The sequence below is a fragment of the Perognathus longimembris genome, chromosome 17 (assembly GCF_023159225.1).
Source record: "Perognathus longimembris pacificus isolate PPM17 chromosome 17, ASM2315922v1, whole genome shotgun sequence".
NCBI classification, from domain to species: domain Eukaryota; kingdom Metazoa; phylum Chordata; class Mammalia; order Rodentia; family Heteromyidae; genus Perognathus; species Perognathus longimembris.
The window spans coordinates 14,160,822-14,174,661 of NC_063177.1; the positions used below are offsets into that span (position 1 = coordinate 14,160,822).

A 13,840-nucleotide genomic window follows, 5' to 3' on the forward strand; every position below is an offset into this window, starting at 1 on the left:
TTTAAATGCTCTGACAACATTACAGTCAGTGCCATGGTGCCATGGGTGCAAGAGGTGCTGCCTCCTCCTCTGGGTATGTACATCTGGTAAAGGGCACAGCACTGGGAAGGGACCCACATTCTGAGGAGCCCTTTAGATACAGTTCTGGTTTGTGTACATTCTGAAACTTCCAAATAGCAACATTTACAAAAAAATGTTTTATAAGTTAATGGTTATGGTAATCCATTCATTTTTCTGTTCTCTCATCTTTGTGTGTGTTTTCATTTAAAGGAGTCTACAGGTCTTGCTTTCCATTATAGTTCTGTGGGCAGATGTGTTCTGACACTGCCAGCAGCACAACATAATGAAAGAAAGTTGGGGCTGGAACAAAGACTCCCGCAGGTGAACTCCAGCCACTAGCGGGGTTCTAGCTCTCCTTGGGTTCTTGCATCCCTGAGCTTGAGTCATTCCACCTGCCAGTAATGGGGCTGGGCTAGACTAGACTGCTTTAGCAGTCTCTGATCTATAGAGGAAATCTGGAGTTAGCCTTGCTTTCCCATCCCTCATCAATTTCTCCTTTCCTTTATGCTCAATTTGCCTACCTTTCCTGCCTCCACTGAGGAGGGCAGGCATCCTACTGGGAGGCACTGAAGCAAACCCACTTCCTTCAGCCGAACAGCCTCTCCAATTGATTTCCTTGCTATTAGGCAAATGCCTGCATCTTAGGATGCGCCACGGTGCTTAGGTGTTATTTCTCTGCCTCTTCTCCAAGGAAATGCATGCTGAATTAAGTTTTGTGTTTTTGTTCACGCTCAAGAGCACCATTGAAAGCAAAGGGTTTTGCCAGTCATGTCATGGCAGCGATTGCAGAACAGAGGAAGCTTTTCCCGGTGCCTTTTGCAATAGGAGTTGCAGAGCACTGGCCTTAGGCCTAGGCTGATTTTTCCACACCTTGTGGCCCTGGGTAAGAACTGCTATCTAACAGGCCTTCCTCTCTTCCCAGGCATGGGCTGATGCCTTTCGGAGCAGTCCTGATCTCACCGGTGTTGTGCACATATATGAGGAGCTGAAGAGGAAGGGGATTGAATTTCCCATGGCAGACTTGGATGCTTTATCCCCCATCCACACACCCCAGCGGGTAAGCTTCCAGCTGGCATTTTCTAGAAAGACCAACTATAGAACTGGCCAGCCAAGCCACTGCTACCACCCTTCTGCTGCTGCCTTTGAATTATTCAGCTTGTCATCATGCTTTCTTAAAGCTCCAGGGCATTTCTTTTTAATAACAAGGGGAATGCAAGAGGAAGACAGCTGGTTGACTGGTGATTAACTGGCAGCTGTGTCTCCCCCGTTTTTCACACTGGCTGTGGAGGAATATAATAGAGGGATCAGTTCAGTGTTTTCAAGGAGATGGCTGCTTGGGCGGAGCTATCCTGTGAGGGTCATTAGCACCTGCTTTGCGAAGGCCTATAGAATGTCAGTGGGAATCTTATCCACCATCCCCTGGAGTACCTGAATACCTGGGAACAGGAATAGGGGTGACATTACACATCAAGGACAAAAGAGCAACTTTCTATTTTTTCAACAGAACACATCAACTGAATCTTTTTTTTTTTTTAATGTGGTACATGGGGATGTAACCCAGGGCTTTGTGCATGCAAAGCACACACTCTACCACTGAGCTGTATCCCAGTCCAGTCAAATGCATCTGAAGTATGATTTTAGCTCTGGGCATTCAGCATCAGTTCTGGCATCCTTGAATTCTATCATCCTTGGAATTCAAAGCCCAGGAAAAGTCTGTGTCAAGGCATCCCACAGAAGCTGGGTCTGTACCTCAGAATTAAATATCTCAGAATTAAGGCTGTACCATTCATGGTTCCACAGGGAAGTAAGTCTCTCTGATGTCTGGGAAGCAGCTCCTGACCCAGAGTGAGAGCCAGGAAAACTCAGGATCTGAAAAGGTACCTGTCACAGTGCATTTGGCCTTGCTGACTTGTACCTGCCCATGTCTAGCAAGAGAGTCTTGAGAAGGGCAGTTTGGGGTACATAACTCATGTGAACACCTGTGCTATGGTTGATGAGGTTACCTGAGATGCCCACTTTCCAAAGCATTTCTCATTCTGATCTCACCAAACCACTTACTATGCTTTGTAGTATAAACATAACCTGCTTTATTCTTCTAATAATGACTTAGACAGAACAGACTGGGTGTTCTTATAATTACAAAGAACATTCGGTAAATTGCATAATTGCTATTTATATTATTCTACTTGTAAAGGCCAAAGCATAGTCTGTGGTACCAAATAAGAATTTGTGATTAGCAAAACCTAAATAACAGCCCTCCCTCCACTCCAGTCCTGAGGTGGTCTTAATGATAGAACTATGACCAGAATGCACACAGAGCTTTCTCTGTGGGGCCCTTTTGAGTTGTATTGGTTGCCTGCCTGCCACATGCTCCTTGTGACATGAGGGCGGGAGGAACCACCAGCAGCCCTGTTACCCAGATGAAGTGACTGGATAAGCACAGAGAAGGTCCTTGAATGCTAATAGAATGTACCACCTGGGCTGGGTTAGTGCCAGGCCAGGCTGCATAGACTACCGAAGTGAACCAAAGACTTTGTTATTGTCATGCCAGAGTGTCCCGGAAGTGGATCCAGCTGCAACCATGCCCAGGTCCCAGTCACAGCACAGGACAAGTACCAGCTCCTATTCCTCACCGCTTCCTGCTTCCTACACCGCTCCACAGGCCCCAGCTCTGAATGTGACTGGTCCCATCACAGCCAATTCAGAACAGGTACTTCCATACTTCCCAGACATAGACAAACCAGCTAGCTGTCCTCCTGCACTTTTCTAGGGTAACACATGGGACCTCCCCAAGTCAGATACTATGCTGGGTATAGGAGACCAGAAAAAAAAAGGAGGTAGGGGAAGGATTCAAGGAGATGGATGAAAGACTGTTGTGATCAAAGCCAAATACTTCATGGAGTCACCAGCTCCTGGAAAACAGCCTGGGAGCTGAAGTCCGAGGACCCTGAAACAGCCCAGGGGCTTTGTCAGGTGAGGCCTGTGTAGCAGTGGCAGCTTAGTGCAGACATTGTGCATAGTGGGGATGAACAGAGCTCAGGGAACACCAAGTGGCCTGCCTGCAGAGCAGGTACATAGGTAGGCCCCAGGTAGGGGAGGCTAGTGGCAGAAAGCAAAGGCCAAAAGCACAGAACATAGACAAGTTGTTTGTTGTTTTTTTGTGGGGTTTTTTTTTTTGGCCAGTCCTGGGGCTTGGACTCTGGGCCTGAGCACTGTCCCTGGCTTCTTTTTGCTCAAGGCTAGCACTCTGCCACTTGAGCCACAGCGCCACTTCTGGCCATTTTCTGTATATGTGGTGCTGAGGAATCGAACCCAGGGCCTCATGTATACGAGGCAAGCACTCTTGCCACTAGGCCATATTCCCAGCCCCATAGACAAGTTGTGAACAACTTGTCTGCCACATAGAGAGATTAACTGTAAGAAATGTCAGCCATCAGAGGCCAGTAACCCATCAGCAAGGTACCGATGGAGTTATCCAGAGGCTAAAATCAGGGAGGCTTTTTAGTTGTTTTTTTGGCCAGTCCTGGGCCTTGGACTCAGGGCCTGAGCACTGTCCCTGGCTTCTTTTTGCTCAAGGTTAGCACTCTGCCACTGAGCCACAGCGCCCTTTCTGGCCATTTTCTATATATGTGGTGCTGGGGAATTGAACCCAGGGCTTCATGTATACAAGGCAAGCACTCTTGCCACTAGGCCATATCCCCAGCCCAGGGAGGCTTTTTAGAAGCAGAATTCTCACCTTATCTCAAATATAGCTCCTGTTTTCTGGGTTACTGAGATGCCAATGTAGTTTTAGCCCAAAGTGGGTATTTTTAGATGAATTGTAGAGACTGATCTTTAGATGAATCTGTAGGGTTTCCATTAGCTATAATTTCATAATAGTTCTGACTTAGAAAAAAGTTACCCAATATTTATAGTTCTCTAAATCCTTAATTTCCTATTTGTCATAAGATCATTGTTATGAAAGCTCATTAAAACAGTTCAGGTTATTTTGTGTAGGTGACAGCTGTGTTGTGTCATGACTATGTCCCTCTCACTTCTCTGCCAGCACTGAGGGAATGTGGTACAAGCAAGAATCAAGCTGAGAGTCGCACAGCTGCTCACTGTGTGAGCTGTACTCTGCCACTCACTGTGGGGCTTTGGCGAGACAGTTGACCTCAGACTCCTGTCACCAGAACAAGTGATAATCCTACCCTATAGGGCAGCTAGGGGCCTATCTAGCAGATTGAGGAGATTCTTGTGTGGCCCCTAAGTGCTATGGGGCAGGAGTTCCAATCCCATAGCTGAAATGTAGGACCTATGCTTCCTATGAGCATGGACCACTAAACACTGCCCCTTATCAATACCCACATGGCCAGGGCCTTTCCTAAAGGGAACATAAGATCTCAGTTCCAAGCCCTGCTTCCTTGTCTAGAGTTTGTCCCTGCTTGCTTAGAAGGAAGTATTTAAAGCTAGACGGCCACTGAGCCCATTGCTGGCATACCATCAGTGTGATGGGTGCTTGGAAAGGACCTTCCAACAGCCAGAGCAGCCAAGAAGAATCTCTGGAATGGTGAACGTGAGTAAGCACAGTGGTTCAGGAGCCTTGAAATCTGGTATCTCTGGGAAAGAGTGGAAAGGTGGTGCCCAGACTGAGCTGCTTCAGAGCCCACATGGTCACCAGTGGTAGTACTCCTAGGCCACCCTTGCCCAAAACCTCTTCTTAGCTAAGATATTAAAGAATCCTTGGGAATATCCACTAGACTATCCACTAGACAAATGCCAGCAAGAACCTCTCAGGCCCTGGACTGTTCTTCCAGCTGATCATTGAGTGAAATCTGCTGCCTCACCTTCCTGTGCTGAGTTTACAGAACTTTCCAAGCACCCATCACACTGATGGTATGCCAGCAATGGGCTCAGCATACCTGCCCTGAGTAGTTAAGAGTTTGCCAAGAGAGAGGAGAGGCTGAAGGATAGCTGGGGGAAAGGCCTCACTGAGGGGAGGAGGCACCATGGAGCTGTCTTCTGCAGGCAAAGTACCTACCCAGTCCATCTATGGGCTATATACAGGAGTGGGCCCATACATGGAATAAAGAACATGGAACCATATATGCCAGGCGCTGGGCAGGTGAGGTGTGGGGTTATCACCCTCTTGCTGCAGGTGAAGAAACAGTCTAGGAGAGGATAGGACTGCCTCCAAATGCTGCACAGATGTAGCTTCTATGCTCACTTGAGTCTTCTAGGGCTCCTTCCAGGGTCTCAGGGCAGTTCCTTATGTTGGCCAGTATATGTGAGTCTCCCATTGGGAGTGACAGGACCAATGGACCTTTCTATGCTGATTGTTTTATGATGTTTGCTGTAGGCAAAGAAGGTCCTTGGGGCCTCCACAGGTATGTCTTGAGGTGGCCTGGTTCCCGATCCAGTTCTCTCCAAGTTGCCAGCCCTCCTAGTCAGAGTGGAAGGAGATGAGAAGGCTGCAGATTGAGAAGTATGACTTAAGTCTTACTGTGGCTAGGACTACCCAACCTATGGGGCACTGGTTCTGGTCCTCCAGATGCATCTAACTGATCTCTCCTCCCTGTTCTCCTACCCTCCATCCTGCAGATTGCCAGGCTGCGGAGTGAGCTGGATGTTGTTCGGGGAAACACAAAAGTCATGTCTGAGATGTTAACAGAAATGGTCCCTGGACAGGAGGATTCATCTGATCTGGAGCTGCTGCAGGTGAGGAGAACCTGCATACTGTGGCAGGAGCCTAGTTGGATGTACAGCTGTGAGACTGATGGTCTTATGGCAAGGTGGTCACCAGGGACTTAGACCACATTGGCCCACACTCAGCCTCACTTGCTCCCAGGGAAGAAGTGAGTAGTGCCTTTTCTCCTTCTCATTTTCCTCATAACATTTTTTCCCCTCACTATAAGGTGGCAATTGTAGAGCACATATCCATTGAAAGAGAAAGAAAAAAAATCAAGCAAGCTTCTACAGGACTGTTGATGTTTTGATGCCTTTTCTGTCAGACTGTTTGCTCTTTTATTTTAAATCTAATTGAGACTGTGCTTTGTGTACAAGTTTATATGTGGCTCTGCTGACATAAACATCTTGCAGTAGAGCCTTTTTGGCCTTCGTGGCATGGAGGAGCTCTTCCCATTGTTCCTCAACCCAAGGCAGGAGCTCCTGAAAATGAAGAGAACTCAGAGCTCTTATTTTCTCTCCAGCTGCTGAGGATACCCATCTGAGCCTTACACTGTGCTTTCTGAGGAGCAGCTGCCTCCAACACCCTACCCAGTTTTCTTTTCTGCAGTGTTGGAGATGGAACCCAGGGCCTTGTATAGACTTGGCAAGCTCTGTCCCACTGAGCCACACCTTAGCCCACCCCACAGACCCTGAGCATGGCAAGAAGGGGTCCAGAAACAGCCACCTGCAGTCTGACTCTCAGAATAATCAGGTTCTTTCAGGCCAATTTCCCTGGCCAGCCAGGCCTAGAGCTGGTGACCAGATCCCTACCGCACTAGCTTCCAACCATTGCCATTTGTAGAAAATGGTGGCAGTACAGCCCCTCAGAGCAGTGACTTTCAGGTAGGTGGGGGGGAAATGCTGCGAACTACAAGTGCCAAATTTTTCCTGTAAGGAGGCATAACAAATGAGTGAGTGGACAGGTCAAAAGCCATATTGACCTGGTGGCCTGGCTTGAGTGCCTCACAGTGTACCTTCCTGACCCTGGACTCCACATCAGCTACGGCTTGTGCTATTTCCATCTGGCACCTGGTCATCAGTATTGGCCCCTTGAGTGCTATACCTCCCACCCCATTATAGGTATACACTGGCTACCTTGAAAGCTTGGCTTTTATGGTCTTACCTATTGGTTCTGCCTGGCCTCAAACTGGTTTTGGGAGTGGCCCTCCCCACTGTAAGGCATCAGCTCTGATGGGGTAATTGTGGGAGGAGGCTTGTCTGAGCCCAGCACCCAACTGAGCCACTGAGAGCCAGAACTGGAGCACTCTGAAGGAGCACCAGCATTGTGCAGAAGACAGGCAGGGAAAGAGCTCACTGATGAGGGTCTTAGATACATGGTGCTCTTGAAACAGAGACAAATACCCTTTACCCAGCCTCAGTGTGGAACCCTGAATGGTTTCTTCCCAGTTCCAAGACCTGACTCCAGTACCTACAGTAGATTAGCTCATTGGCTCAGAAGGGCCATTGTCTATCTATGTGCTGCATTCCATGGTTACTTCTCTTTACTACACCTCCACCCCAGCCCACAGGAGGACCCTGCCAGGCATTACCCCCATGCACAGGAATCTGAGAGCAGTCCAGAATCTGAGAGGGCCTCTTGTGGCAACATTGTGCTGTGTCAGCATGGCAATTCTTGCTGACAGGGGAGTTTGTTCTGGACAGAGCTGTGCTCCTGCCGGGGTGGGGGGGGCGGTGGGGGGTGGGGAGTGTTTAAAGCCAAGATGCTTCTAGACAGCCAGAGCTGACCCATACAGCAGGAATCTGCCCCCCTCTCTCTGTTAGTTTTTGTTTTTTTGTGGGTATTTTTTGGTGTGTGTGTGTGTGTTTTTTTTTTCAAACAAGCCCATCAGCCAAGACAAACAGAACCTAATCTCCTGGCATCAGCTTAGTTTTCAAAAATAGGCTGCTTCCCATGACGTTTTTTCTTCCCTCGGTTTTGTTCCAACTCCAAGCCTACCAGCCCTCACTGCTATGGTATAAATCAAGCAGAAAAAGACCGAGTCTGGGTGCCTGTGGGAGGCTGTCCTTTGAGCACAGGAGATTCAGGAGTAGGCAGCTCTGTGTGAACAGATTCAGCTCTCCTGGCTGGTGGCCATGTACTTGCCATCCTCCCTCCTCTTCTGTCTGGCAGGCAGAAGCCAGCAGACAGGGACTCCCAAGGGTCAGAGCCACACAGAGTGGCAAGCCCTCCACATGGGAAAATGCCACTGTCCATTTGGAAAGTGCTGAGGTCAGAATCTGTCCCCAGGACCCCTAAGCCAAGCTGGAGGATAGCCAGAGTGCTGTTCAGGGCAGAAGCAGTCCAGAGCTCCAAATTCTGACCATTTGTCACCAACCCAAATGTCCCTGCTGACAAAAGCTGCTACTGACTGAGTGTAAATTGCTGGCTGAGAGATGGAGGGAGGGAGGAAGTGAGGCAATTGGAGGTGTCAGCCCCCTGGATGCACCTGTGGCTAGTCAGCTGGTCAGGTAAGGTCCTGATTGCTTTCTGAACATGGCAAATCTCTCTCAGACATATCCTCCCACAGCTTGGTGAGAGCAGCAGGGAAGCGTGTGAGCAATTTGCCTGGGGACTCCTGGGCGGATGGCTGGGATTTTGACTCCATGATTTCAGCTCCACTGGAGCCTGTGAGGAAAAGATAGGCAGTGCCTGAAGTAGACACAGCAGCACTTCTCAGGCCAAGTGTCAAAAAAAAACCCTCCACTCCCTGAGTTGGGAGAGAGCTGGGCAACTAGAAGCATCTTGTTTAGTTCCTGCCCTGTTTTTCTTTTCATCCTCCCTGATAGGCCCATGAAAGCACTTCTGTTTCAGGGAGACGTCTTGGTTAGACTTTGGAAACAACACAACAGGGCAGGGAGCACTGCGCAGGAATCACAGGGTGCACATCCTGGCCTTCCCACTAATGATCTGAGTTGACTCCAGGCCAGGCACAAGCCTTTCCAAAGTTCTTTTCTCCTTCCTCAGTTTCCAGGAGTGATTGGTTTCACATGAAAGAGGCTGGCATGAGACAAGTCCTCCACACATCATAGCTCCTGTGACCATTATTGGAAAGCCCTTCTCACATTGAGCTCAAGCCTGTCTCCCTATAGCTTTGACGTGGGTTATTGGAGACAATAGAATAGAAAGACTTCCTCTGTCACATCTTTAAGTATGAGAAGATTGCTGTAAGCCCCACCCACTGCCTAGTGTCTGTGGGGAACTGGTGTGGCTGTTGGCAGCCCATCGCAGGAAACAGACTGTCAAATGGGGAGCCTCTATCAACTGAAACCCCCCTCTGTTTCCATGTATGGCTGTATCTTCCTCATCCTATGCATGGACACCGGGCCTAGGTCTGAAATGCAAAGCTGTATCTCTCCCTGCTAAAGGGTATGCCCTTGCCTGCAGCTGAGTGCCACTTTCTGGGATCTTGAAAGATCCTGATTCTGTCAGCCAGTGCCCTTTTGAGTTTTGTCTTCAGTCAATAATACCTTTTTAATTAATCCAATGGTGAAAAAAAAGACATTCTTATGTAGCTGTCCATCAGATAATAAAAGGCTTCTTCCACATTGTTTCTTCAAGTAGCAGATGGTATATCCACCCCCTCCCTTCGTTGATTCTTGCATCTCATTTCAACAAAAACAGAATGGCCACAGCATTCTCTCCAGAGAAATCTACTTGTTTAGCTTCATTATTCCCGCTTTCTCATCAATAGATTTTCTTCTCCCTCCCATCTCCTTTGCAGCAATAAAACAGACCTTCAAGACTATATTCCATGCTCCTTCAAACCAAGAGAGGGTTCAGAGGAACTCCATAAAGATGAAGGGGGAAAAAAATGACTATTTTGTGAGGTACAGCTGAAGCTGTCCCTTGAAGAGAAGATGAAGGCATCATGATTAATTAATTAGAAAAGAGAGGCTATGTAGTGAGATGTTCTAATAGATGAAGGTTTTTGCACAAATGACCAGCTGTTCTCGCCCTCCGTTAAGAAGAGATAGGAGTTGGGCATCAGTGGTTCATACCGTAATCAATCCTAGCTACTCAGGAGGCTGAGATCTGAGGATCAAGGTTTGAAGCCAGCCCTGACAGGAAAGTCCATGAGACTCTTATCTTCAATTAACTACCAAAAAGCCAGAAGTGGTGTTGTGATTCAAAGTGGTTGGGCACAAAAGTTCAGTGATGGTGTCCAGGCCCTGAGTTCAAGCCCCAGAACTGGTGTGCATGTGCGTACGCACACACACGTGCACATGCGCGTGCATACACACGCACAGAGAAGGAGAAGGAAAAGAAAGGAGGAGGAGGAAGAAGAGGAAGAAGAAGAAAGTGGTGGTAGAGAGGGAGGAGGAGAGAGGAAAAGAGAGAGGTGATAGGAAAAGACCAAAGGTCGAATTGAGGTGTTGTGGGAATTCCTGGCTCAGCCTTTGTTCAGAAAGGGTTACCCCAGGAAGCTGCTGGCTCTTATGTCCAAACAAGAGTCACTGTCCGATGGTTTGGAGGTGGAGGGAGACTGAGAGAATCTCTAATCATTTGCTGTGGAGTTGGCTGTGGATGACACTGGAGATGCCATGTGGGTGGCTAGCAAGTGAAATAGTAGCAGAAATCTTTACATTCTGGTTCATCTTTTTTTTTTTCAGTCATGACTTAAAAGATTGAAGCCTATTAATACACAGGACAGATGATTAAAAAATAAATAAAGGTTGAAGCCACAAGATGATACAGTTTTCTGTGAGCAGTGATGCCTGACATGGAAGGTCCAGGATGGTCTTTGGGTCTGTCTCTAAGTGGAGCACTTGAAAAAGCTCTTGAGATGCTCCTTCAGAATGGGAACCTGTGAGACTGCAGAGTGCAAACTGTTCCAGCCACCACCCCAATAGGAGAGCAGTGGGAAAGAGGCAACTGCAAGGTCAGGGCAAAAATTTCCAGGGCTTATTGTCCATTAAATGACTACAGCCTATCTCCTGAGTCTCCAAGCTGAGGTCATAATGTGAGAGCTGCAGAAGTCCTTATAGCACTTTCCAAAGGTTTTGAAAGTAATGGAACCCTTTCCTCTGCAAACAGAATTCTACAGAGTATGACAATGTACAAAATAAGTATGAGCAGAGCTGCCTCGCCTGCTGGGGAGCAGGCACCCTGGAGGTTGCTGGGTCACTTCACTGGCATTCTGAAGAATGCTTCAGGTTTGAAGTATGCAGCCTTCTTAGTTTATGCAGAGAGAAGCTAGAGTCCTGGAGAAGTGGAGAGCACTAACCAGTCAGTCTGCTGCTACTGCTCACTCCCCATCATCCATCTGGGTTGGGGCTCTGTGGAAAAGATAGAAACAGGCCCCTGCCCACTACCTTCCAGGGAACCTGGTGCTTGGGGAATTTGTAGCTATGTTTTGTTGGCTTGCTAGTTTGTGTGTTTGATTTTTTTTTTTTTGCAACGCTAAGGTTTGAACTCAGAGCCTCTCTATTACTTCATCCATGCCCCTAGTCATTTTTCTTTTAGCTTGTTTTTCAGATAGGTCTTAAGCTTTTGCCTGGGCTGACCCTGAACCATGCACGATTCTCCTTACTCCAACTCCTGAATAACTGGGATTACAGGTGTGAGCCACTGTACTGGCTCTGCAGCCAAGTTTCTGAGACACTCCCTGCAGCCTGCTGAGGAGTTCTGCATGACTCCCATCTAAACCTGATTGCCATATGGCAGCCTGCTCCTGTCCTGGGCCTCTGCTTTCTGGGGTGGGGTACATCTGGTCATCACTTGGAGGCTCTGCTGTAGGACTTCTCATGACAGTCTAAGATGCTGTCGAGCTATACCTGCAATGTTTTGGAGTCTTAAGGGAGAAGAGATGGGTAGGGGTCCCCAGAAAACATTTCCAGTGTATGGGGGTATGGATAAATGAGCGGTGTGGTAAAAATCAGGATATAGGTGATGGTATATTCATTTTTCTTTGTTTGAAAATTTACCACCAAGCACTAGTGGCTCTCACTTGAAATCCTTGCTGCTTAGAAGTCTGAGATCTGAGGATTGCTGTTTGAAGCCAGCTGAGGCAGAAAAGTCTGTGAGACTCTTATCTACAGTTAACCACCAAAAAGCCAGAAGTAGAGCTGTGGTTCAAGTGAGAGTGCTAGCCTTGAGCAAACAAACAAACAAAAAACTCAGAGACAGTGTGCAAGCCTGGAGTTCAATACCCAGGACTAGCAATAAAGAAGAAAGGAAAGGAGAGGGGGAAAGGAAGAAGAGAGGAAGAGAGAGGGACAAAGAAAGAATAAAGTTGATATCATTAAGTACTGGGGTAGAGAAATAACCTGAGGTTCTAAAGGATACATAGGAGTAGATAGAAAAGAAGGGACATAGCTTGGGAGTGCCAACTTCTAGGGCTCTGAGCCTTGTAATGGGTGCCCAAGGCCACCTGCCATCCTTGAATCTGAAGCATGTTTGGGCTCTAGGCAGTGATACTCCAAGCTTCGGCAGAGCATTGGAATTGTTTCTCACAATATACCCCAGTCTCCTGACTCATTGGTGTGACACCTAGCTCTTGGCCTGCAGTTCTGATGAGGACTTTTTTTTTTCCCTTCTCCAACCAGCACTTGCTGCTTGGCCATAAGCACCAGAGAAGGCTGTGCTTTTTGTCCTGAGCCTGAGGGTAGGGTGTCTGGCTCTGCTGGAGAGTGTGGGCCCTGGAGAGCCTGCTTCAGGATTGACACTGCCTTCTCCAAAACTAGGAGGAGAGTCTGTTCAGAGAACCACATGCTAGGCTTCTTTCCTCAGTGATCAAAGAGACTGACAGCAGTATTCTGACTGTGCAGTGGGTAGAACCAGGACAAAGGGCAACATTAACATGACCAAAGAAACAGGCCCAGCAAGGTGCAGACACAGTCAAGGAATCTCCAAGGAAGCTTTTGGTCAAGAGGAGCACCAAACTTGTGTGCACCCAGCTGCCTGAGTCGAGGTTTCTTCTGTTCCAATAAATACAGCTGTACCGAGGTGATCATGGGGCAATCCACCTCGGCTAGGCTTCATTCCTCAGCTGTTCCCTCCCACTCTCAGAGAGGGAGCCCCAAGGTTGAACACCATGGGAAGAGAAAGAGCAGAAGCAACCTGTTGAGAGCCTCACCATGCTGTCACCTGCAGGATCAGGCATGGGACACACATGCTGCAGCAGTGAAATAAGAAGTGCTGGTACTTTGGGGTAGAAGGAATGCAGACTACCTTCCTTCACTCATTCTCTTAAGATCTCTTGGAGAGTGCCCCCTATATATCAGTCATGACACTGCAGAGATGGGAAGAGAGACCTGAGTTGCAGTCTGAGGGGAAGCCCACTGGGAGCTCAGTGATGGTAATTCTGCCTGTGGGAGCTATGTACTGGGAACCAGGGAGCCTGCAGAAGGGGCACCCTAGGTTTCCTGCTTTGCTTGTTTGCCCATCTCAATGATCCAATTCAGCAGACAACCACTGAGCATTTTCACTGTGTATGGCTCAGTGCCTGGCTTCAGGGCATACACAGATGGCTAAGTGACAATACCCCTCTCAAGTAGGTTACTGTCTGGTAGGAGAGAAGACCTTCTAGCCAGGACAGTGAGCTGATGAGACAAAACAAAGAACTAAGCAAAGATTTCCTGTGCCTGCTGGGACTAGATTGGTTACTTCTGCCAGACATGTTTTCAAGCTGACGTATCTCTGAGACTCAGCTGCAAGAAGGAAGAGTGACTCCCTTCTTTACCCCCTGAGCTCACTGACTCATCTGCTCTCCCCAGGGTCTGGATAGAGGGGGACAGCATCTCACCTGCCTTGAACCTGATGGTCCCTTGGGGCTTGGAACTTTGTTCCAAGGCATTTCTAGTAGTCTGGAAAGCTGAGGGGCCACCCTTCCGGCCGGGCATTTCTTTCCTGGGTAATGTCCTCAGACTGGCATTCAAGAGGGTGGGGCCTGGCAAGTGTGTGAAGAAGCCCCACAAACAAGTTCAAACAAAAGCACCAGGGAGGCAGCTGTTCTGGGTCAGGGCTGAATCATGGATACCAAGCCATGTTCAAGGGGATATTGCTTCTAAACAAGAAGACCTCTATGGTGACTGGGCCGTGGCAAGTGTCATCTTTGACCAGCAGGGAGATTGC

At 48.2% G+C, this 13,840-nt stretch overlaps 1 protein-coding gene across 4 annotated transcripts in view; it reads left to right on the forward strand.

The window, feature by feature from the left end:
* The window catches only part of Tom1l2 (target of myb1 like 2 membrane trafficking protein), a 139,069-nt gene that overhangs the window by 102,388 nt on the left and 22,841 nt on the right, over positions 1-13,840 (forward strand). For all 4 annotated transcript variants that reach the window (XM_048366144.1, XM_048366143.1, XM_048366146.1 and 1 more), the window contains 3 exons: positions 983-1,117; positions 2,612-2,770; positions 5,641-5,757. In XM_048366144.1, the coding sequence (XP_048222101.1) occupies positions 983-1,117; positions 2,612-2,770; positions 5,641-5,757 (411 nt within the window). The remainder of the gene's footprint in view (positions 1-982; positions 1,118-2,611; positions 2,771-5,640; positions 5,758-13,840) is intronic.